The sequence below is a fragment of the Prionailurus viverrinus genome, chromosome C1, assembly GCF_022837055.1.
Source record: "Prionailurus viverrinus isolate Anna chromosome C1, UM_Priviv_1.0, whole genome shotgun sequence".
Lineage (NCBI taxonomy): Eukaryota > Metazoa > Chordata > Mammalia > Carnivora > Felidae > Prionailurus > Prionailurus viverrinus.
The window spans coordinates 145,618,941-145,645,606 of record NC_062568.1 but is presented as its reverse complement, the minus strand read 5'-3'; the positions used below and the strand labels follow the sequence as shown (position 1 = coordinate 145,645,606).

General features: G+C 35.6%; 1 protein-coding gene across 12 annotated transcripts in view; it reads left to right on the top strand.

Moving 5' to 3' along the window:
* The window catches only part of ADGRL2 (adhesion G protein-coupled receptor L2), a 190,614-nt gene that overhangs the window by 83,974 nt on the left and 79,974 nt on the right, over window positions 1-26,666 (top strand). For all 12 annotated transcript variants that reach the window (XM_047870865.1, XM_047870864.1, XM_047870868.1 and 9 more), the window contains exon 3: window positions 21,529-21,742. In XM_047870865.1, coding sequence (XP_047726821.1) covers window positions 21,529-21,742 — 214 coding nt within the window. The remainder of the gene's footprint in view (window positions 1-21,528; window positions 21,743-26,666) is intronic.

Sequence of the window (26,666 nt, the reverse complement as noted above, 5' to 3'; positions counted from 1 at the left end):
AATTATGGCAGAGGCAAAGTAGTTTCCTTGACAACCAGATTGAGGATTCATTGTGATTTATTATTTACTACTTCAAAACCTCATTCTGTGATTTAATTAAGCATTGGGATTTCCATAAATTCTGTCTTTTCCAACTTTGAATATCCTGTTACTATTGTTGAAATGTACGTTGAGACAATTCCAAATTGATGTTACTCTAAAACAGGGACAAATTAGGTTTAGCCTGTAGCTTTGTGAAAATCTAGGCAGGTCACTTAAATAACAGTTAACTGAAATTAAATGGATCTTATATTAGGTGATATTAGTCAACACTCACTAATAACTTAGTAATGACCTCCCCAGAGGAGCATGGTTGCAACATGTAAATTTTATCTTTTTTCCTTGAAAGTAGTTTTAAATAGTTTGTACATGATTTGTATTTCAGTGTATTGTTTTAGATGTAAACTACAAGTTAACTTCTTTGCAGTTATAGTCATAATTATATACCTTTTATATTGTCCAAATTATAGTCTTTTAAATTTGGTAGTAATCAGATAATTTTTTGCCAGAAAGCAAAAGTTCAGCTTCTTAGAACAAGGTAACCATAGATAATTTTATATTTCCTGTGTTTTCCCCTCCCAAATATTCCTTAGATACTTATTATCTTTACAGAAGAAGCTCTTGGTTGAATACTTATTCTGCATTATTAATAATCAAATGTGATAACCTTTTTAACATGTGGTTTTTATTTAAACAACAAAACCTGCCAAATAAAAATAACTAAATCTTTATTGAATTCCTACGCAAAATGAAATATTTGCATGTCCTCTTTTTAATTAAAATAGCATCTGCTTAGCTCGTTTACATTCTTTCTGTCAGAATTTCTGCCTGAGGATTCTATATATAATTAATGTAAGAAAAACAAGACAGTAATCCCTTGATAGAAAACTGGTAATGGATTAAAAGACCATAGCTCTGAAATTCCAGGAATGTGACACACTTTTCTCAGAAAGATGCACTTAGTCCTAAAGTCTAGAGATTTTGAAAAGTGCCCCCTAGTGTAATTAGCCAAAGATAGACCTTCTGAGTGTATATTGTATATTTATTAGGGATTGTTATAAGTAAATTTATAACTGGTATTAAATATGATTTGAGGTGAATCATTACTTGTCAGAATAGAGCTTTGAGTATTCATTGGAAGCTTCAGATTTCTTACTGAACCAATCGATAGATAGAATGTACAAATACGCATACTGAGAATGTGTAGAACAGTTGCCCCAGTGCTTTAGGACATATTGCCTAATATTAACTAGGTTCAGGAACCTTGGGGAATTCACGTAACGATTGCCAGGTTCCACTTTCTCATTTAAGGATTTAGACTAGATTAGTGCCTTTTAGATTATAGGTTGCAGTTTGTGAATGCAGTATTTGGTGGGTATGATAAGCACTTGAGTGAAAGAGAAAAGCAAATTAAATAGGTTATATATGAAGAATATCTTTCATGAAATTTCTATTAATTGTATGTGAACATAATAAGTATATTATGTTTTGATAGACAGTATCATGCCTGTGGGATATAGTTTATAAATACATACATACATACATACATACATACGGGGCTGCGTGATTCTGTCCCAGTTCTAACATTCTCAGATGAAATTTTAATTGTATAAGTTTTTCTGAGATTGATTTTTAAAAAAAAAATGTAACTTATCATATGAAGATACTTTTAGGAATAAAAGGATAAATAAGCATAGAAGTGTTGATATTCTGAAAGAGTAGGACCTATATAAATTGTAATTATTCCTAATCACTAAGTGTGATAATTTAGGCCCTGTATAAAAGCTATGAGCGCATAGTGAGCAAGTGATTAATTCTGATTGTCAGGCTCAGAAAATACCTCATGACATTAGAATATATCCTTGAAAGATGAGTATGATTAGATTCATTTTAGGTAGAGAATTGAAAGAGATGAGTCTGGACACTTTGGATGTGGCTAGAAAGCCAAGAGGTATCGCATGCCACACTTAGGCATGTGAAGTCTATCATGGAGACCAGGCGAGCTGCCAAGCCTATTAAACCTGCTAGAATGAGATCTGCTTTTAGAAGGAAAAAGGTAGCAGCTTGGTTGTTTAACCGAAGTAGAGAAAGACTCAAAGATGGAGATGATGAGTTATGGGAGAATTTCAGGAGGGGTATTCATGAATTCATGAATACATGTCTCACTGTAGACAGTGAGGAACTTCTTTTTTGATAAAGAGTAAAATGAGTTAATTTTACAAATCTTTTTACAACATGCTAGTTGAGTTTTATTGAGTTTCCCAGCCAGTTGGGTTTTATTTTAGTATTTTGGAAATACTGGAGCAGTCTTCTAAACCTTTGCAAAATACCTAGGGGAATATATGAAATCTTGAATGACGTACAAGGCTACCTATGTTGAGTAAACGAAAAATATTAGCGAGAAAAATTAGTTTTAAATATAAATTAGTAATAGGTTAAAAATGCTCTTCATGTGGTCTTTCTTTCATTTCATTTCTAGTCAGATCCTTCCCTGTTTGAGTTTGTATATTGTTGATATTGGGGTTTTTAAAACATTGCCTTTTCTAAGGAACCGTCCTTGATATCTCTTCTGTCAAGATAGTTGTCTATCTTTTATGAAGTCATTCACCTTTCTCTCACTGTGTGATGTGCTCTGGCTTCATACTTTTAAGACTGAGCTGCCTAAAAATGGAAACTGCAAAATTCATTTCAGTGTAGTGTATCTTGCATAGCTTATGGTGACCACTCAATAAATGTTTCAGTGATGAATAACTGAGCTAACAAAATTGAAATAGGCAATAAAGTTAGAGTGATTAACAGGAAATTAAATTTAAAAGATTAAAAATGGAGTTATCTCAAGGAATTAAAATTTTAAATTTGATATAAAAACATGCGGACATAGGATGGTTACTGTTGGCATGTTAACATGTACTTATTAAGTACCCATGTAGGTGCTGTGATTATAATTGTGAAGAGAACAGAAACTGTATATACCCTCACACAGACTTTCTTTTTCATCTTTAGTCAGAAAGCATCTGAATGCAAATTATAGCATGACGGACACTGAGAAGATATCATAAAGAAATTCCTAATTATACTTGAGAAAATAGTGGAGTTGCTTATTAAAGGTAGTTACATAATTTTTTTGTAGAAGTTACTGACCTCAGGCGTTTGACACCACAGTATCTCCTGTTTTTGCAGACCATATAACATTTAACATATTGAGTCTGATAAAGTGAATGGTAAGACTGTTTAGAAATAGTGGGTGCCATCTGATTATTTTGGTTCAGGTGAGATTGTTAGTGGAAAAGGAGATTGAGATACAGGGGCTCAGGCAAGGTGACAATGCCTCCATAAAAATCCAAGCACATATTTTCCAACTCCAGAAAGCACACTCCAGTGGGCTTCTGTTAAAGCTTGTGTGGCTTAGGAAAACTGTGGCTTCCTTTCCTTTTCATATCCACAGAGGGCGTATCTCTGTAGACTATCAATATATAATTTCTGCAAAGTAATGTGTAAGCAGGCATATTTCCTCAGAAATAATGAAATGAAATTTTAGTGAGATGATTAATTTACTGACTTTGTGCTAGACACTATGAAAGCAAAGGTGAACAAGGCAATAGACCAGGATATATAGAACCTTTTAGTCTGTTGCCTTTGAATCCTGCAGAGGTTTTATAGTCTTTGATCATTTGGTTTGGGTAATAAGAAATGCTGACATCTGAATGCTCAGAAAAAAATTGTAATAATGTTATGTGTAATGAAGTTTTCATCATTAAAATGTTTGCTATTAACTTTTGGATGACTTTGAGATTTTGCCTATCAGATTTCCAAATAAGTATTCTATTTGTATAATACGCAAAAGTGTTACTGGGTGAGAGAGTTATGTATTCAAACATAAAGTTTACAAAACAAGTTTAATATAACCTATGGAAAATCTGAAAAAAAGTATCAGTGTGTCTCTTTAATGTGCATTTAATGATGGATTTCATTTAAATGTCTGGGAAAAGTTTTTAGGGACTTAGGATTGCAGCGATCACCATGGTAAAATAGGCTTAAAGGGTGTTGAAGTAAAGTGGCTTGGAATTTCAAAAAATAACTACTGATAGTAGGACTTGACAGGGTACCATAGTATAGTGAGAGGAGGATTAAAGCCAGTCATCAGATTTCCTTTGCAGTAATGTAACCTTGGATCTATATCCCAGAGCCTCCATTTTCTGAGCTGTAAAATTAACATCACATCTATATTAAGTGTTTACTATAACCAGGCACTCTGCTAGATGCTTGGGACACAAATAGGAGTAAGTGTTCATGCCTTCAAGGAATTTGTAGTCTTAAAGGATAAACAGATAAACAGATGAGTTTGAAGCCATATGATAAGTGCAGAGAATGTCCACGGATGCCTTGTCAGATCATGACACAGGTTAGGAGGTGAAGTGGGATGGCATGGTTATATGGTCAGAGAAGACTCCTCAGAGGAGGTATTTCTGTTTCTAATGTTAAAAAGGGAGGAGTGAAAATTCACTATACAGCCAGTATACTCTGTGGATGCAGCAAGGTCATTGTGATAATTAAGTGAGATAATGTATACTGTGTCTAGAATATGTATGTAAGTTCTTGCAAGTCAGGGTCCTTTTTCCTGACCGGTCTACCAGTGTACTTTGCATGCACATGCATTTGCACGCGCGCGCGCGCGCGCACACACACACACACACACACACACACACACACACACACACACAACTGGCAAATGAACTTTGTGGCCTCAAAGAAAGTATAGGGAAGAGAAATGGGAACAACATGGACTAGCTTATTTCTAATTACCTATAATTATGATTTCATAATCCGTAAATTATCTACATCTAATGAGTTATTCAATTATCTCTAGTTTATAATTTACTAGTTATGCTATTTCCTTAGTTCACTCCAGAGCCTGTGACTAGGTGTCATTTTAAGAGAAGCGTGTTGGCAAAATTGAGCACTTAGAGTTGCCAGGCACTGTTTGTGAATACATGTAGTAACTTCTTTAGCCCTCACGGAACCCTCTGAGACAGAAGAGCTATTATTATCTCAGTTTTGCAGATAGGGAAACTGAAGTACAGACTTTTCTATCTGAACAACATCATTCAACTAGTAAACAGGAGCCTAAGTTCAAATCTAGACAATCTGTGCTGGACTATACAGTACATCTGAAAAATAGCATATGATTAATAAGTTCCCAGAAGTCTTCTTGTTCCAGAAGACTAAAACTTTAAAGACAAATGTGCAGCCGACAACTAGATTTTAAAGCACACAGGGAGCAAGCTCCGTTAGCCAGCCTGTGGGATGTAAGTGGATCCTTCTCTTACAAGTTAATATGGTTGACAGGCTTGCAGACGAATACTGTTGCAGAGCAGAAACTGAAGTCAGAAGTCCCCATCATCAGGGGGATGGAGAGAACATCTTACCAAAGGACAGGAATGGTTTTTTGTCTCTGCATTCTTGGGGCAGCCTCAGGAATATGGATGTCTGGCTCTACTCTTTGCCTGTTCAGTAAGACTCAGTGTATAAGAGTGGTGCCTGTGGAGCACTATGATACCCAGTGACCCCTCCTTTAATGATCTTGTTCCTTTATTAGTGTGATTTTGGGAGTCTTGTGAACATAAATTGTGTAAATGCAAAACTTGTCATCCCATCTCTCAATTAGGTGTGCCTTCTGTTAGGTTCTGATGGCTTTAAAACATATCTTCTGCTAGCAAAGACTGTAGAAGGAGGGAGCTCTTGAGCTCTAAAGAGGGGGTGGCCTGAGCATATAGGAAGGAATTCCAAAGTGGGGTGAATTGTATGAACAAAGTTACAAAGTCAGGAATGCACATACTAGATTTAAGACTCAATTCCATAGTGTAAACAGATTAACTTTGTACATTTTACTACATTATATGGAATATGTAAATTATTAGAATTTTCTACATGGCACCTTGATGTCACCAGTACTATTTGCTTCTTTCTTTTACATGAATAGTTAATTCCATAAAAACAGATTATTCATCCACCTTTCAGCATGTAAAGACTAACACAAACAACAGCGAACTGGCCACCCTGGGATGTACTTGGAGGAAGTCTGGATTGAGTTGCAGGACATTTGGAACAAACAACAAGAAGAAAGCATAGAGGCTCCTGGGTGGCTCAGTCGGTTGAGCGTCTGACTTCGGCTCAGGTCATGATCTCGCTGGGTTTGTGAGTTTGAGCCCCCGTCAGGCTCTATGCTAACAGCTCAGAGCCTGGAGCCTCCTTCAGATTCTGTGTCTCCTCCTCTCCCTGCCCCTCCCATGCTCATGCTCTGTCTCTCTCTGTCTCTCAATAATAAATAAATGTTAAAAAAATAATTTTTATAAAACAGAAGAAAGTATAAGTTGGGAGAGGTGGGGAGTAGGAGAAACCCATGCAGTCTTTAGGAGACAGGTCCCTGCATGAACAAAATATTTCTTACTGTATAAATGTGCTCTGGCATGGATTTCCCAAGAAAAAAGTATCTCAGATGCAGTGAGGGAATTGTGATATAGGGAGGGAGGGACATATGCAGTGTGTTGGGAAAAACCACCAGGAGCTCCACGTTCACACAGGCATCTGGTGTGCACAGTCCAGTAACTCAGAACCAAGGAGGTCAAGGAGGCACTTTGATTGTCAGGGTGAGATATGGTATATTTTCAGATCATTCTCATAAAGGAGAACAGGATTTCTGTTAGCCTCTTAGGCTGAGTGTTTCTTTGTTCACCTGTTCACTTTAACCCAAGTTCTGCCTCTCGGTATCTCAGGGTTGGTGGCCAGTTTTCTTCAGTTCCCAGTTGGTTATGGTGATGGTCTCTGCTATGCCACAAAGGGTTTCTATTTCCTGGACTGTTTTTTACCCTGTGCATTTATCTCTCTGTATATGTTGAAGTAGATTTATAATTCTTTTGTACAATTTTCTGGGAATGCATTCCCAAAGTTTATTATTTATTATCTATAATACTTAGTGTTACTTATTATATTTATAATATTGTAATATTGTTGCTTAGGGTTGTATCCTATTCTGTTTCAGCAGTGTACTTTTACATCATTTCCCTAATTTTAGCCTTTGGTTTGTCTCAAATTTTTCATTATTATGAATATACAAATCTCTGTCAAATTTTTGGGTTCTTTTTAGAGTATGTTCTTACAAAAGGAATTTTATAAGGCTCCTTTTTAGAAAGATTATACCAGTTTGTAAAGCCTCAGAAATATATTAGGCTGTCTGTTTTATAATACTATAACAAGTCTGGTAATTTATAGGAGAAATTTTTAATTTTTTGCCTGTTTGCTTTTACCAATTAAATTCACCATTGTAAGTGTTTGATACTTACATTTATTTCATTTTTCTTTCTTTTTCTTTACCTGCTTTGAAGTCAATGCTTATGATTTATGTAAAGTATTTAACCTTTGATTATTTGCTTAGACAGTTTATCTTGGGAGATAAATTTTCTGAAACATTCCTGTTGTCATTATAAATCAGATTCACCTAAAGTTACTCTCATTTTCTGATAAGAAGCACTGCTTGTTTTTGAGATTCTTATCAAGCTCTTCTATTGTTTTTCTTTTTTCTTTCTTTTTTTTTTTTTTTTTTTTTTTGCCTTGAATAGTAAGGGAGTTTTTTTTTTTTAATCTGGGAAAAACTCAGCTTCATAAGGGTGAAATTAGAAGTAGTTGAGGTTGTAAAGGGAAATAAACATTTTAAGTACCAGGGAAGGGGCAACAGAGTAGTACGCAAGGGCATAGCAACACTGGTTCAAACAGGGTTCCTAAGAGCCTTTTTCCTACAGTTCCTTATAATTCGTTAGAATGTCTGAGTCCAGAAGTCGGAACTGCTGTGTTGTCTGTGCACTGTCGGTACCCGTAGGGAGCAAGTGTGAAAGACAACAATGGGCTGTGTATGTAGGGGCAGGGCCTGTGCTGGTGGATCTGCTACCATGCTGTTCCTTAGTTCCCTTGATGTTTCGTTTGGCAGTTAAATAGGAGCAAAGATGTAATTTTACCTCTGCAGAAAAGTAGTAGTGTTTCTTTTTTAAGGCAACGTTTTATAACTTTACAATGTAAGATTAAACTTATCTCTCTCTGCCTCCTTGCCTCCCTCCCTGAGTGTTCTGGTGACCCATATTTGAGAACAGTTTGTGTGCTCTTTAAGAGTCATATGTTCTAATGACTGAGTTAGCCGGCAGTTTTGTGTGTTCTTTAAAACCTCGTCTTTCATTAAAAATTGAACAGACCTCAGCAGCCCAAAACAAAAATAACAGCACTGACACCAAGCATGAACTCAGCCGTACTGTCATTTAAGGAATTATTTGACAACCTTCAAAGCATTTGGGGAAGCGGTTTCCGTTTTAACTCATCACAGTTAGTAGAGGAGTGAGTACTTGCATTACTCATCTTTACTTCAAGGAGCACTTTTGCCACTGTGTGGGCCTTCTGTAGTTCGTAGAAGTAGCGGGATTGCCTGCAACCTGAGGGGTTGTTAGTTTCTTTGACTTACTCCAAAATAGTCTGATGGAGGAATTTGAATGTGCCGGAAACACAAATACATAATGGATGAATGAATGAACAATAAATGTATTTGGGTGAGGCTGCCAAAGATGTTAGTAAGAGATAATGTTAGAAATGCTGTTTTCCATTTAGTGGTGGTTTGATTATTTTGAGTTTGTGGGTTTAAAAAAAAGTTTTTTTTAATGTTTATTCTTGAGAGAGAGCCAGAGACAGAGCACGAGTGGGGGATGGGCAGAGAGAGAGGGAGACACAGAATCCAAATCAAGCTCCAGGCTCTGAGCTGTCAGCACAGAGCCCGATGTGGGGCTCGAACTCACAAACCATGAGATTATGAACTGAGCTGAAGTCAGACGCTTAACTGACTGAGCCCGCCACCCAGGCACCCTGTGTTTGTGTTTCAAAGCGAAGTTCACAAAATGGGCTCACTACTGCGTAATTTTCACTCATTATACCACCAGGATCTCCTAGTTTCACTCATTTTGTCATTTTGCACTTTTTAATTGGTCCAGGAGCATTCACTGAGAAAAGTAATAGCGTAATAGTACAGTGTTTACTGGAGTAATTTTATTTCTTATGTATCATTTTACCCACTTGATTACTTGTTTTCATAAGCTCCTTATATCTTTTAGAAATGCATCTTTACCAATTGTTCATGAGATGCAAATAACCTTCAGTTACAAAGTCTTACATGTTAGTAGTGATAGTCCACAGTTTGGGTTAATGAAATTCATGTTTGTGGCATAATTTAGAATCAGATTTTAAGCATCATTAAAGAGAAAAAAGGAAATTTTAAAAATCAACTTTGGGGGCGCCTGGGTGGCGCAGTCGGTTAAGCGTCCGACTTCAGCCAGGTCACGATCTCGCGGTCCGTGAGTTCGAGCCCCGCGTCGGGCTCTGGGCTGATGGCTCAGAGCCTGGAGCCTGTTTCCGATTCTGTGTCTCCCTCTCTCTCTGCCCCTCCCCCGTTCATGCTCTGTCTCTCTCTGTCCCAAAAATAAATAAACGTTGAACAAAAACATTAAAAAAAAATCAACTTTGGTGTCATAGCTTTTTTGAGGTGGGAAGTTACTGCAGTAAGCATTCCGCGGAAGCCCCCAAGCCCCCTTGCAGGACTTTATTGGAAGATGCTTTCTCACTCCTAACCGAAAAGCCTTTCTATCATCTTCAATAGTATTGTGCTCGTAAAAAAATAAATAAATGAAGTTCTAACTTTCAGAAGTCCTTTCAGGTTTTAGGAAAAGAAGAGTGCCTTTTGCAGCAGGTTGAGGAAAGACCTGAAATTTCTCCCTTTTTTTCAGTGGGAAACAGGTTAAACAGCTGACACTTTTTAAATGATTGAAGTGTTAGTGTGGGTGACAGTTTGTAAAAAGTCAAGATAAGAGTTGAGACTGGCTTCAGGCAGCGTTAATCTTTCCTAACTGAAGTGAGAAATAAATACTTCATGGGAATGTGTGTGGAGATACAATGCCTTTCTCTTCTAGGACACTTGTTTTAGTCAACAGTTAAATGTGATCACCTTTGGATGGTTGTTTGGGATTGAGAGAAATGAGTGGGTGGTTTCAGTGCAGTTTCAATGTAGTTAACTCAAATAAGTTTTAGAATTAGTATTAATTTGGCCTCCCTTACAGATACCTTTAATGAGGAAGCCAATTGTTACACAAGTAACTTCTCCACAACTTTATTGTTGTCCAATAAAGGTAATTGACATGGAAATCTTCTATCCATTTACATTGTTTCCCTCTTTGATTCAAGTTAAATGTACCTCCTCAAGAATGAAATTATGGCCGATAGTTTCTCCTGGGGTCTTTTTGGTATTTAAAAAAATATTGGTTGTTTTATGCTTAAATACATAAGACATTAACAAAAAGACTTAGAATCCACATTTTGACTATTTGATCTGGAGATCTAGCTGTGGAGTACTTTAAATGAGGGCTCTGCCCCCAACTAGTTTTATTTGTCAGATTAATACAGTGACAAGAAAGGAATAGAATCTTTTAGGTAGTATGGCTTTTTACCTAAGTCACTGGATGAAGGAACGAATCTCAGTTTTGCATTTCTGCTTCTTGGTTAACTGCTTTTAAGAACAAACACTCTGAGGTTAGGGTGGGGTTGCTAATGGAATTTATGATAACAGAAGAGTAGTGAAAGCAATAAAATTGTTAGAAAATTATATTAATCAATGTGGAAGTAGAAATAAACTATTGTGCCTGAGGAGATGATGAAATTGTTGTGCTGTTACTTATTCTGTGACTGTATCTCTGTTTTTTTGTTGTCAGTGAATAAATTATACAGAATTACTTAAGAATTTTAATTTGATAATGCAGTGTGAATGACTTGAGAAATTGCATTTCTGATAGTAATTTCTTTTTTTCTTTATTAAAATTTTTTTAAATGTTTATTATTTTTGAGAGAGAGAGACAGAGTGTGAGTGGGGGAAGGGCAGAGAGAGAGAGAGAGGGAGACACAGAATCCGAAGCAGGCTCCAGGCTCTGAGCTGTCAGCACAGAGCCCAGCGCTGGGCGCGAACCCACAAGCAGCAAGATCATGATGACCTGAGCCAAAGTCAGACGCTTTAACTGACTGAGCCACCCAGGCGCCCCTCTGAAAGTAACTTCTTAATGTTAAATTGGTTTCAACTAGTTACAAAAGATAATCAATGTAAAGAGTTTCCTATTTACTGGGGTAGAAAAAGGAGAGGGGTAAAGTTGTTATTCTGGTTTTGTAATCCTTTTTACATGACCAATGACCAGGATTCCTGGATGATTGTGAACTCCTGCAGATGTTTTGTCATTTAAGGGTACATTTCATAGTTTAGGCCCACTGATCTGGGGAAGATACCATGTTTGTTACATTTGTATTTTTTATTTCCTGGTATCTGAATTTTAAAACATTTTAACGTATATAAAAAAGATTTAATTGTGGTGAGTGGTTGTTTTTTCTTTTTTTTTTTTTTTTTTACCTTATAAAAACATCTTTGTTTTAGTTTCTGGGTATATTTGACATCTTTTTGGTAAAAGGAATTAAAGCATAAAATCCAGCATAGAGTAAAATTAAGTAAAAGTCGAATGCCTGTGGTGTGTTATGCACTGTGCTGAAAACCAAGGATACAAAAGTAAATAGGCTTCACTTCTTTCTGTGGAGTAGCTCCAAGTTGAGTAGGGGAGGAGTATTAAGTAGAGACCTTTAGAAGCACGTTTCCTCCTCTGACAGAGGAGCTCATAATTGTTCATTTGCTTATTAGTTCATTCATATACCCATTTACTGAAGATATCTTTATTTCATGCCCTCTATAAGAGAGCACTGTAAATTGACTGTTAGGTTTGGGCATTATAATGATGGACTAGATAAATACGATACCTTTCCTCAACGAGAACTCACTCCCCATGTAAATTACCCCAGGCATAGTGACCATTGTCATTTTTGTTCACTGTTCTATCCCAGTGTCTATAAGAGTGCTAAGCACATAGTAGGTGCTCAGTAAATATTTATTATTGGAAGAAAGAAAAATAGATGACCCAAAACCTGAGCTCATATTCTCCTTTGCCTGTTGTTGGAGAAGCCTTGATAGGGTTTTAGAGAGTAATTGTTGCCTAAGAGAAAAATGAGTAGAATATTCTATACAAAGGGAATAGTTTAAACATATGCATTGAGTAGTAACGGTAATATTGAAACTTAATACAAAATTCACTAATTTCTTTTAGAAGTAGATCAGAATTAAAGTATCCTGTATTTCTAAACATTGAAGAAGTTACACTTTTTGCTAAAACTATTAAAAGCATCTCTTTATGTGGCATATATTGTTTTTAATAGACATGCTTATCAGGAATTTTTCTTTTGAGCTGTATTAAACTTTGATAGAATTATATAACTTCTAAATTGCTGTACTTTAATGGTACTTGTGAATTAATAATCAGTGGAAGAGAATTTACAAATTTTTAAGTGGGAGAGATCAATTTCTTTCTAATGGGGAATTTAATCCCAAAATGTTTGGACATACTTATAACGCATATTTTCTTTTTAAAATAGCCAGAGGATTTTCACAAGTGGTAATAATTTAACCTAATAGCTGATGGCATTAGGAAGGTACTTTTACCTTTGAGTGTACAAAGTGTCCAGAATTTTGCTACTGTTAGCAAGCCTCAAAGATAAGTTATTTTTCCCTTTGGTTGTTTGTGTAATTGGATTTAATTGGGTAGTGTTTTTTCATCTTGCATTTATTTGTTGGGATTTTTTGTTTGTACTCCAATGTAAATCATAGTTTTTTGTATATAAATTGGGTATAAATAAGAAAACTATAAATATTCTTCTTAAATTTTTTTGTTTGAAATGCTTCATAATTTAAAATTTATTCAAAATTAAAAGCAAACAAACAAAAAACCCCCCACATCCTGTAAGCCAAGAATGACACAAGAATCTAAGGCATATCATTCATAAATGGTGAGATGATTATTTTGTAGTTTCATGGTCTTAAATTACTTGAACACTTTCTTTTACAAGAAAGAACTTGGTATTTCTGTAAGGATTAGATCTGTGTTTCATGCTAAGTTTACTTACACAAAAATTGCTACATTTTCAAGGCCAGTGTGCTTATGCTAGAAAATGACATTGCATTGCCTTATTTTCTTTATTCTTGGCATGAAAACAAGTTCAAAGATGAAAGTAGTTTTTGTTTGTTTTTACTCTCTGCGTGGCATAGTTTTAGGTTCCTCACATAAGACTGATAGGTTATGTTTATATATGTATATACATATGTGTATATATATGTTATATATATTATATTTATATATATTATATATACATACACAATATATACATGTAATGTTTATTTATTTTTGAGAGAGTGTGAGCAGGGAAGGGGCAGAGAGAAAGGGGGACAGAGGATCTGAAGCAGGCTCCAGGCTCTGTACCTACAGCAACAAGCCCGGTGTGGGGCTTGAACTCACAAATCGTGAGATCATGACCTTAGCTGAATTGAAGTCAGACGCTCAACCCACTGAGCCACCCAGGCACCCCAAAACAATTATATTTTAGTGAACGTACCAATATTAAATGTTATTAGATGTTCTAGGAGTTGATTGATAAAATTACTTCTTTCGTTTTTGATAAAATTATTTCGTAAGTGAACTAATAGAATAAAACAATAGAGTGTGACATTCTGTAAACTTAATGAAATGAGTTTTTGATACACTGCCTTTCCGTAGACAAAGAAGGTTTTAAATCTCATTTATTTATTTATTTTTAAAGTGATCTGTGTACCCAACGTCAGCTTGAACTTACAACCCTGAGATCAAAGGTCTCAGGGTTTACTGACCTTTACTGACTGAGATAGCCAGGTGTCCCGACCAAGAAAAGTTTGATAGTTTTTGAGTTTTACAATTTTGTTTTAATGACCTCATGAGTTTTCAGAGAGAAAGGAAAATGTTATTAGTGAAATAATTTATCTTTTTGACTTAATTTTAATGTTTTCATCTAAGCTAAAATAAAATGAAAAAAAGTTTTCTGGAAGCTTATAAGCTGTAGTTCAGCCTGGTTGAAATCATGTCCCCTCTTCATTAAGTATTTTTCTCATTTCCATTTTAGGAAAAAAATCTCATTAACATATATAAACAGAAATAAATCAGATTTCAATATGCCAGCACTCGTAGTAGACTGTGGCTTGAGTTAATGTTTGAGTAGAGCTTGAAGTCACAGCCTCAGTCCCATCGAGGTCCCTGATAATCAGAAGGCATGGTGCTTACTGGGACCCTGGACCACATGAGCGGTAGTGTCCATGACAGGGTTTAGTTCAAAGTAATTAAGCAAAACAGTACCAGAAAAGTTGATGTTTTTATATTACAGCTTAATAAGAAGACTTTTATAGGAATGTATGATTTTACAGCCGTATGTATAAAGAGCAGGCTGAATGGAGACAATGTTAGAAAAGCCAAGTGTTCATGATCAAGTGCCTAACGTTTATGAGAAATACAAGCTTATGGACTAGAGTGTATTTGCATATACAGAGTAGTATATAGTCTCGCAAAAATGCTCAGATGATGCAGAATCCAGTAACAATTCTAATTCTGGTAGTACAAATTCCCATCTGATAGCAGTGCATCTGTTTATTAGGAATTACCCACTGAATGTGAATGATTTCAGTCCTAAGTCACTGCACCTGTTGCCGGGAGGTATTTATTCCAATCACTAGCCTAAAGCACAGAGAGTTATTGCTTGACATTTTATAGCTTGGGGGGAAAAAACCTGTCTTTTCAAAATCATTTGTTCAGAGTGGAGAAAATGGAGCAAAACAGTTCATTTTACTCTAAGCACCGCTATTTGGCGGTATTCACATTTGCACAGCACAAAGCTACAATATTGATTTTTTTTTGCTCACAGGGCCTCCCACAAGTTTTTTCTTCGATTGTCAGGGTTGCAAGATGGATTGGATTACACTTTGCTTGTTGGGATGCTTCACCCCCCCCTTTGTTGAAATAGAAATAGATTGAAAATACAACTTAGAATACATGTCATAGGAATAGTGTGATTAAAGGACTTTAATTTGGGGAATTTCTTTGTGTTGATTATGTTGATTGAACAGTTTCATTGAAAGCTTGACAAACAGACACGCAATTTCCTTTCTTGATCTTCTTCCCCTAAGCCTAGAAAGCACCCAGTACATGCTACTAACTATGCTCCCCTGCAACAGGGGTCTGCAGACCTGCTGCTAATTGTTATTATCATTTGAAGAGGCATTAAAGTAACACTTGAATATGAACCTGGGAGCTGCATTAACGTATGTCAAAACTGGATTTCATTCGTAGTGGATGGTATGATCATAGAAAAAGTAACTTTTCGGTGTCTCAGTTTCCTCCTTTATAAAATGTCTCAGTGTGTTTTTGTTTTTTGGGTTTTCTTGAAGATTTTAGTCAGTAAATAGTTCTAAAGTCCTTAGAAGAATTTCTGGAGATGGGATTTCTGGGTAAAGAGGGCAGCAAATCCTCTCCCAAAACAGGTATAAAACTGAACAAAATTGTGAACAACTCTTGAGGGCTCTGGAAATTAACCAGAGCCAAATGAGAAATTGGGAAGCATTTATTTATGAAAAACTAGAATTTCTGGTATAAGCAGTGGAAGTTCAAAGCCTTCTAGCCTGGGGCTGCTCCTACCCTCCACCCTCCACTCCTTAGCTAAGTCTGTGTGGTGGTTTCATTAGGGCAGGGCTGGCCTTGAAGTTCATTCAGTGAGTGCTGCCAGAGAGAATTGGCTTGATTTGGAGTGGAGGATGGAAACCCGCGCCTGGCCGTGTTGCCAATGAAAGTAGTAAACACTGTGGTGAACAGATGGGAAAGACTCCCAGCTCTGCTAGCCCGAGGTTGTGGTCCCTGTTGGGGAGACTGGAGGCCAGTCTGAAACAAAATCAGGACATCTTTGAAATGAAAAAAACAAAGTTCTCTATGCATTCTTGACTAAGTGGGAAGCTACACACAGGTGCTGAAGAGACGTGAGAGAAGTTCACAGAAAGTAAATAACCAGGGCTGACTTGAAAACTGTCTGATGAACTTTGAACACTCTCCCTAACACACATGCAGCTCAATCAGCAGAGGGTGGAGGCCTTCTTATGGGTTCATACTGTTTGTGCCACGTCTCTTCCCAGTCATTGGCTGATCACTAAGCTATGCAGAGTCAGGAGTGATCCCTAGGAAGCCAGACTAGAAAATAAAAATGAGAATTAAAACAAGAACAGTGAGCAGAGCAGCAGCATACACTCTGGGGGAGGCAGATTCTGTAGATTAAATCCCGTCAAGATACTAAAAAGAAAATATCACAATAGCAGCAATTCTCAGGGGAAAGAAATCTGGGTATGCAGTTGTTAGCAGAATATTATTTAAAATGTCTACTTTCCAATAACAAAAAATATATAAGATATGCAGGGAAACAAGGAAATTGACCCATACTCAGGAGGAAAAGCATTCAGTAGAAACTACTGCTGATGTGGGCCCAGATGTTGGATTTAGCAGATAAAAATTTCAAAGTGGCTATTATGAATATGTTCAAAGATTAAAGTAAAACTACAACTATATTAGAGAATTAAGAGGAAATATGATGGCAGTGATTTAATAAATATGTGATCCCAATAGGCAAATAACTATTTTAAAAAGGCCTTGGAGAAATTCTTGGCACATCTTACTTATTATATCAGTGTGTTGCAAATAAATTAACAATTTCCTCCCCAAATACTGAATTTTATCTGAACCCAGAGATTCTGAATCAGTAGGTCTGGATTAGGGCTCGAAGATCTGTCTTTCTAAAAACATTTACCAGATGACTCTGATACAAAATCATGTTTGGGAATCAATTATATAGTCCTGGCAAGTGACTTTGAAAAAAAAAATCCTAAAATATCCACTGGAAACACTTAAGAATTGCATCAGATACAAAGGAAAAAAGTGTGGTTAAGAAATAGTGACCATACCTGTGATTATTTCCATGATTCAATATAACAAGTTATTAACGTGTTATAAATAAGGGAATAAATAAATGTATTTAGAAATAAGAGTTGTACCATCTTTTCGTAACATTTTCTTAGTGAAAATGTTGAATTTTAATAATTAATATTAATTGCAACAGTTGTATTTTAGACTTTTCCAAACTTCGCAGTACCATTGTGAGTGGAAAAGGTTGAACCCAAAACCCTTGAAGTTTTCAGGGAAATAGTGTGAAGTGGCCAAAGAAGGCATGGCAATTTACAGTATGCAAATTTTTCTTTTGATCCCATAATTGCCCCATGTTTATTTTATCCCTTTCATTGTCTTTGATTAAAAGAGTTAATCTAGGAAGATGTCTGTCTGTGATTTGTCTGAACACTGCCTGCCTAGTTCATCACATGTGCTTTTGATAATTATCTTGATAGTACTGTATAATCCACGTGGCTCTGCCACAACACATCCAAGTTGCATTCTCCTGTATGTTTGTATTTTAAAGAAATAGAGCAAGGAATTTATTACTTAGTGATCACTTGAAAATGTCAGAATATCCTGTGTTACCTGATAAAAAGGAGCTTGACTATTTAGAATCACAGATTGGTGAATTGGTGAACTTTGAAATAACTGATTCTTCAGAAAAAGAAATTAAAACCTGGAAAGGTAAAATGACTTAGCCAAGTTCACAAGGCTGACCAACACACTTTAGTACTCAGTAATCTTTCCATATGTACATATTTGAGCAGTGTAGACTATGCTCTCTTTGTATATGTGTCTTACACAACACTACATTTCCGAAAATATAATTTTCATCATGTGTATGTTTTGTGAACATTTCCTGTAGTTGTTTCCTGTCAAGTTGACTAACATTCATTGGTGGATTTCAGATTGCATGAAAACTTATAAAATTATTATCAACTAAGGGGCTTGAAAAGTCATACGGTACTTTTCTATTCATGACCTTTAATAAGAACACGGGCTCTGGAGTCTGACAACCGTGTGTGTTACATTCAAACCCTTAGTAATCCTGGAGAATCTGAATTTAATGTGTTAGTTTCATACTTTGTAAAGTTGTTCTTATAATAATAACCTACTCCATTGTTTTTTGTTGTTGATGATGTTGCTTAAAACAAAAAAAGTGATCCATATAAAGCATTTAACACAGTGTCAGAACATATTGATTGCTGTGTAAATGTTAACTGTTATAATACAGTAAAACCTTGGTTTGTAACTTGTTCTGTGAATGTTCTGTAAGGCGAGCAAGCATTTCTAATAAACTTTAACTTGATAAACAAGCGATGTCTTGCAATAAGAGTACATGTTGCTGACTGTTACAGGATCTCAACTGAGCCAATGGTTTTTGAAATTCACTTTGATATACATACAAGTGCTTTGGATTACCAGCATGTTTCTGGAACAGATTACGCTTGCAAACCAAAGTTTTACGGGGATTTACTTTTCTGTCTTCTTATTTGAGTTTTTGTATTTCTGATTGGAAACACAGGGTTTAAACACGGAAGTTCATAAACATGTAATTCATCTGTCTTTGTGAGAAACACTAATGAACCCCAGTAGGACCTAGAAAATAATAAATTGTCAAAATATAAATATTTTTCTTTTTTTGAGGATGACATCATTTTCATTGATTGTAAATGGTTTATCTGTTTCTTAATGTTTACTATTTTTATTTTCATCATCAAAGGAAAATAGATATGACACACAAAAAATGCAATTCTATATGGTTTTAACAAATACTAGTCATTTTAGCTTTGGTTCAACAAATACTTACTGGAATTATGTATCTTGTACCCACCTAGGCATTGGAATTATAACTAAGAATGCTATCATCATAGTTAGCAAGGAAGATATAAATTAAAAAATGAATATGCATAGTACCATGGGGTAATAATAAGTACTTTAGTAAAGATGTGTATAAAGTTCAATGGAAACGGGAAAGAGCAAGACTTTATAAAGGAGAACACGTACGATGCAAAACCATAGACACTGTAGCATTGAATAAAGCAATATTCACTGTTAAGAACTCATTCAGTTCTGTGCATTGAAAGTATAAGTACCATGATCTCTCTTCTCCAGAAGATTCTATGTTAGAAATCTCAATTATTAAAATGTGTTGATTTTCCGTCTCTTTTTCCTTTTCTTTTTTCTTACTTTACCTGTTTGGATGATTGTACCTAAGGATTAAAAATCCTCTCCGAATTACCAAAACAGCAGGACACTCAACGACACAACTTCTTAAATATCTTTCAAAGGCAGGGGGAAATTCACTTAGAACCATAACTGTAATCCTGCAGATATCAACAACTACAAAAATTAAGGGCTTAATTTAAAAACCACAGTGCTTCATAATATCCTATATTTTTGACAAGTAGTGAAAGTTGTGAAATATGGCTCCAAGCCAGTCTTCTAATAATGTGCTCTAACATTCATAATATTTTCTAATAATATAAATTTATTCTCATTTATTAAGGAATTATAATTGCAAAGTATCTCTGCCTTTAAAATACTCTGTACTTCAAATTTTTTATGATGCTTGTTTGAATTTCCATTAAAAATTTCCACAGCTTTTGCTATTGAAATGAAGCTCTAAAGCATCTTTTCAATCAAAACAAATATAACAATATTAGTTTAAACTGAATTATTTGTATGGGCAGTACGGTACAGTATCAGGAAACAGAAGAAGCAATAATACGTGTAAAAGTTTATTTACTTATGAACTTTCACAAATAAACTTTGAGAGGTCGGCCTGTTTACTGTCTGTCTTGACATTTGTCCAGCTCCATTTCTGTATTCCTTCTTCATTGCTGGTGTGCCTCCCACATACTTGTAATAACCTCATAAGACCATAAACCCTCTTAGTGAAAACCTCTGATGTTTGGGGTGTGGCGCAATCCTCTGAAGATTTCTATGCTCTAAATTATGCCTTTTTCTGCTCTCTTCATTCCAGTTACACCTTTAGTTTTCTCAGTAGAACTGAGAGCTTAGCCAAGTCTGAGAATTGGTGATTTTTAAGTCATATCAAAGTGTAACCCAGTCACCCTTCTGGAGGACTGTTTGAGTGTTAGAAAGAAGGTGCATGTTTTACCAGGGTTTTTATTACATTGAATTAGTGAGAGGCATTGCACAATAACATTAAAGAGAACAGGTTTTGGCATTGCAGTGACCTGGACATGACCCAGTTTTTCAACTTGAAGTTTATAACTTGGAACTGTTTAGTTCTGAATGTTAGGGTGGTTTTTTCCCCCTATAAAAAGGCATATAGGGGATAGTTTATGTGATGCAGAGTAATTAATTAAAAGGATAGAGAGAAGGAAAAAAATACTGAAATTAGTGCTGGTCTTTTATAAGAGTAATGTGCGAGATGGTGACAGGTTAGAGAATTGAATTAAAAAACTTGAGTCCGCGTTGAAGTTTTTGAGAATGGTAGCTAACCCATAGGTAGAACACCCAACAGTGAAGGTGGACCTCTTGCTCACATAGCTCCTCCCAGCTGTTCTTGGCTTTCTTTCTGTGTGTTTACCCTTTGTCCTAGGCTGTGTTACTACTTCATGGGTCCAGTGGCTGAAAACTTAAAATTCTCATTTTTTTATTCCATCTGGGAATCTTTTTTCAGCACTTAGGAACGGTCGTTTTCTGCACTCTTCCTAATACACCACACTTGAATTCATATAGCACTTTTAATTATTGAGCAGCATTATGTACATTATCTCATTTTAGAGTCACACAGGTAGGAAAAGTAACATCATACATGTTTCATCTCTGCTCTGTAGGCGACAAAAGTGAATCTTAGATAAATTTTGCCCTTCCCGGGTTATTTCAACTTGTCGGACTAGATTGGAGCAGCGCTGGCCCACTGCTGCGTGCTTCCATTTATACCAGTTTTAAATAAAGTGTCTATAAATCTAAATCAGTTATTGTACCATAAGTGTATTACTATCATAGGATCTTAGTTTTTTTCTGGGGGGGGGGACTGCTAAGACAAATATTTTTTAAGATAATGCTAACAGCAATGAATATGTCTACATTAAATGAGAAAGTGAAGTCAGTGTATATCAGAGCTTATATTCCACTGCCTAAATGAACATTGTTTCTTGATTAGTTGTTACATTCTCTATTTGTAAAACTTGTCATTTATAAGTCCATCGACTAAATTTGTCCTTTTTCTTTGGATTTACTCAAAAGAGCCACTTAGTTTCTTATTGTGAATAGATTATACGTGAATAGATTATACAGATAGTATTTGCTAGAATAGTTTAAATTTTATTATACAGGTGAAGAGTCCAGCCAAAGATACATATTAAAAAAACTAAAAAATTCTTGACATATAGTAAAGAATCAAGGAGTTATTTAATAAATATATGGATGACTTAAAAAACATACTTTTGGTGACATCTCTTGAATATAGACATGAATTGTATTACTTGAAAATGCCTCATTAAAATAATTTATTTCATACATGTCTTAATTTTAATTTTCTTTCTTTCTTTTTTTCACTTTTAAGGTTTCAGCAGAGCAGCTTTACCATTCGGGTTAGTTAGGCGAGAATTATCCTGTGAAGGTTATTCTATAGATCTGCGATGTCCAGGCAGCGATGTGATCATGATTGAGAGCGCTAACTATGGTCGGACAGATGACAAGATTTGTGATGCTGACCCATTTCAGATGGAGAATACAGATTGCTACCTCCCAGATGCCTTCAAAATTATGACTCAAAGGTAGATGCTTCTGTGTTATTATCCCGATTTAGCTACTACATCCAAAGTAGATGAATAGAGTCCGTTCTCAGCCCATTTATTAAACTGAGTGAGGGTTTTACCTACTACTGTTGATTTCTACTTTTAAGCTTTCAACATTTAAATCTCTGTATCATTTTTATATAGCTTAACTTAACAGAAAGGATATGCAATATGCATCTTTTGATTTTTATATATCATAAGATACAGAGAAAAGAATATTTCAAATGTAATTTTGTTTTTTGGGCCTGTAGAGTTTTGAAATATTTTTTTAACAACAAGAATGTTTAACTGGGTCTTTGGCAATAGTTGGTCTTTAATTTTTTTTTAAGTTTATTTATTTATTGTGTGAGAGAGAAAGAGAGCGAGTATACACACCCACAAGTCGGGGAGAGGCAGGGAGTGATGGAGAAAAAGAGAATTCCAACACAGAGCGTGACTCGGGGCTCGATCTCACGAAACATGAGATCACGACCTGAGCAGAAATTAAGAGTGGGATGCTTACCTGACTGAGACACCCAGGTGCCCCAGGTCTTTAATTTTTTAATTAATATTTTTTACAGCAAAAATGGGCAGAGAAAGTACAGAGAGTTACTATGTCCCATTGCTACACAGGCACAACCTCCCCAGTTATCAACATCTTACATCACAGTGGTACATTTGTTATAATAGATGAACCCACACTGACACCTCATTATCACCCAAAGTTTATACTTCACATTAGGGTTTATTCTTGGTGTGGTGTATTCTATGGGTTTTCGCAAATTTATGATGGCACGTGTCCACCATTGTGGTATCAGGCAAAGTAGTTTTGCCATTGTAATAGGTGTATAGTGATATCTCATAGTTTTGATTTACATTTCCCTAATGAAATTTCATATTGAACATCTTTTACTATGCTTACATATTTTCTGTTTGTCTTTATTGGTGAGGTGTTGTTCAGGTGTTCTGCTCATTTTCCAATTGGATTGTTTTTTGTTTTTTTTTTTTTTTTTTTTCCTGAGAGAGAGGGTGCACGAGAGAGTGAGCAGGGGAGGGAAAGAGGGAGGAGAGAGAGAATCTTAAGCAGGTGCCAGGCCCAGCACAGGGATTGATGTGGGGTTCATCTCACAACTGTGAGATCATGACCGGAACCAAAAACGAGAGTTGGACGCTTAACCAACTGAGCCACCCAGACACCCCGTCCATTTTCTTATTGTTGAGTTTTAAGAGTTCTTTATACATTTTAGGTAACAATTCTTAATCAGAAAGGGCTTTTGCAAATATTTACTGTCAGTCTGTGGTTTATCTTCTCATTCTCTTGATCCTTAGCTTTAAAAAACAAACAAAATACAACAGATTCAAGTTAAGAAAGCATATACTGGGCTTTCTCTCTTTCTCTCTCTCTCTACCCCCCCTTCATATATATATATCTCATTGGTTAATACTGTGTTTTAGAAATGATGTGTTTGAATTATAAAATTTAAAATATATAAATGATACCTCTTCACAGGATAATTGCCTGCCTATCTCTAGATAGAATACCAAAACACTGCTGACAATAGGTATTGCCTTTCCTCTGCCTTAACACACAGCACATAACTCCTGGTCTCTCTCTTTTTTTTTTTACCTCACTTTTGCTACACTTGGCATCTTAATCAAAATTCTCTTACATATAAAATATTAAAATTGTGGTTAGTTATGGCCAAACTAGTACAATAGTATCCAGCAATTCTAGTTATTTGGAACATAGAGACTCTCTGAAGGAACATTTAAGTATCATAGAGTTTATTATACATTATTGCTTTTGTATTTTGTTTACTAGGAAAACCCTTCATCTTTCTATTCAAAGCTTTCACCCTCTTCTCCTGCCTCTTTCCCCACTCTGGACTCAATATTCTGTCTAGTTTTCTGGCTTATTTATTAGTCTACCTTAAAGTAGAATAGCAAATTTTCTAGACTGGGGTCTGGTCAGTGTAGGGAAAATGAAAATATCAAGGGGTGGTAAGAGATGATGAAGAAAAAAATGAAAAAACTATTTAACAAAAAATCCATGCCATAGTAAGATGGGTACAAATTGCTGTAAAATCTCTGATTTCACAGAGACTATGTATTAGCATATTTTTTTATTGATAGCACATTATGAGTAGTTTTTCATTAATGTTAATGCTGATCAAGATGCTTTTTAGAAACCAGAGAACATATACAATACTTTTGATAGATTTCCATCAAAATAGTTTTTATTTTTGGGGTGCCTGACTGGCTCAGTCAGTAGAGCATGGGACTCTTGATCTCAGAACTGTGACTTTGAGCTCCACATTGGGTATAGAGATTACTTAAAAAAGTACGTAAAATCTTTTTTAAAAAGTTTCTATTTTTAGTTCCTTAAAGTGTTGTTATTAAAAACTTAAGACAAAATCTTATTTGCATAAATGGCATTTGAGAAAGGTTTTTTAAATTTAAAACAAATTTCATTATGGATTATGCAGTATTTTGAATCAAAACGTAACTTACCTTCCTTGGAAGAATGGATTCTGTACTCCCCTAAAATTGTAACACAACAGTTTACATTACACATACTGTATCAAAAGTTGGGAACTGCCCATGCTAGAAAGACAATAAAGGCAGCCACTAATAATTGACTGTTTATCCATTCTTTATATTATTGAACTGTTTAATTTAATGATATTAGATGAGCATCTAGAAGTAGGCCAGAGAGAAATGGGAAGTAAAGAATTATTACATAAAATGACTTGATTTTACAAAATTGACAGGCAAAAAAGCAGTGGAGTTGGTACAAAGAGAGGGTCTGAAAAAGCTGGCCTTAAGGAATTATACATTGTTGGTCACTTATCTTTGTGGATTTATACATTTAAATACATAATTCAGTATCCAACAAGATATATGTCTTATCACACTTATATCTATTAAATATAATTACCTATTGTAGGAAATGTACAAGATAATATAGCAAGTTATTTTCATTGTTTCATGATGTTATAAAACCAGGACTGCATTTTTTATAATTCTTTTAAGTTTTTATTTACTTATTTTGATAGAGTGAGCAGAGGAGGGACAGCGAGAGAGGGGGGAGAGAGAGAATTCCAAACAGTCTCCACACTGTCAGCATGGGGCTGATGGTGGGCTTGAACCCACGAACTGCAAGTTATAATAGAGCTGAAACCAAGAGTCAGACACTTGACTGAGCCACCCAGGAGCCCCAATAATACTTTTAAAAGGACCAGAGTTTTGGGATATTTAAGATCAGTGAAAGCATAGACTTATTCTCTGTAGCCTTGTTATCAAAATATCCAGTCTGTGATGTTTTAATGCAAATAAGGTGTTAATTCCAAAACTAGCTGTAGAAACCCCATTTTTAAATTGTATTATACTGGTAGCCTATAATTATTTAGTCACCACAATGACAATTTAAACAAGAACACTTTTGGGGGCGCCTGGGTGGCTCAGCCGGTTGAGCGTCTGACTTGAGCTCAGGTCATGATCTCATGGCTCCTGAGTTCAAGCCCCACCTCAGGCTCTGTGCTGACAGCTCAGAGCCTGGAGCCTACTTCAGATTCTGTGTCTCCCCCTCTTTCTGTCCCTCCCCTGCTCTCTCTCTCTCTCTCTCTCTCTCTCTCTTTCTCTGCCGCTCCCCTGCTGTCTCTCTCAGAAATAAATATTAAAAAAATTTTTAAACAAGAACTGCTTAGTGACAATGAAGACAATATTAAGAGGACTTAAAATGAGTTTCATAGTGGTAGCTTATAAGAGTTCCGTTCTATGAGTGTCAGAATATAAACCTTTAAGGAAGTCTGCCATATTTGGTACATAGTTTAAAATAGCTGGAAGAAAATATGTAGATAATATTTTTGCAGCTGAATTATTAATGAATAATTATTGAATATCTTATTTTTTAAGTAAGTGTAGGGTTTGAACTCTTGGCCCCAAGAGCAGAGTCTCATGCTCCAGACAGGCAGCCCATTTTATTTAAGTATATCCCTGTTTTTTTTTTTTTTTTTTTTTTTTTTTTTTTTTTTAATTTTTTTTTCAACGTTTATTTATTTTGGGGACAGAGAGAGACAGAGCATGAACGGGGGAGGGGCAGAGAGAGAGGGAGACACAGAATCGGAAACAGGCTCCAGGCTCTGAGCCGTCAGCCCAGAGCCCGACGCGGGGCTCGAACTCACGGGCCGCGAGATCGTGACCTGGCTGAAGTCGGACGCCCAACCGACTGCGCCACCCAGGTGCCCCTATCCCTGTTTTTTTTTTTTTTTAATTGAAAAATAATGTTCAGTATTCACAAATGAAGTAAGATTTATTTTTACCATACTCCTAATAATTTGGCAAATTACCTATTTATAATTGTCAGAAAATGTGATATTCAATAATGTAGGAAAAGGCATTTTTTTGGCTTTAAGAAAAAAACTTCTCTTTTGAAAGCTCAAATAAAAGCACTTGATGTCTTCTATTGAATTTCTAAAACACTGTGATGGAGATAAACACAATTTTCAATACCATTAATATATGTTTGTCCCCTTTCCTTACTGTCATCACTTCAACAGTTAAGAATCAAGTAAATAAATACACTTGTAATTCTGACTGTGGTGGTGGTAAAGTATTAATAATTGTTACTGATTCTTCATTTTCTATTTCCTGTTCATTTAAAAGTGTGAAACCAAGGCTCTGTCAGAAAGTGATAGTACACTTGTCTTATAAGTACACCAAATGGCTCACCCTAAAAAGTGAGAAAAGAACTTCTTCCCTAAAATGATTTTAATACTCTATAAAATAATCACCATTAGAGAGAGTATTTTTTAGCACTCTTTGAAGATAATATAGTGAGGTTCCTTAAAAAAAATGTGCAAGGGGTGCCTCGGTGGCTCACTAGGTTAAGCATCTGACTCTTGATATTGGCTCAGATCATGAT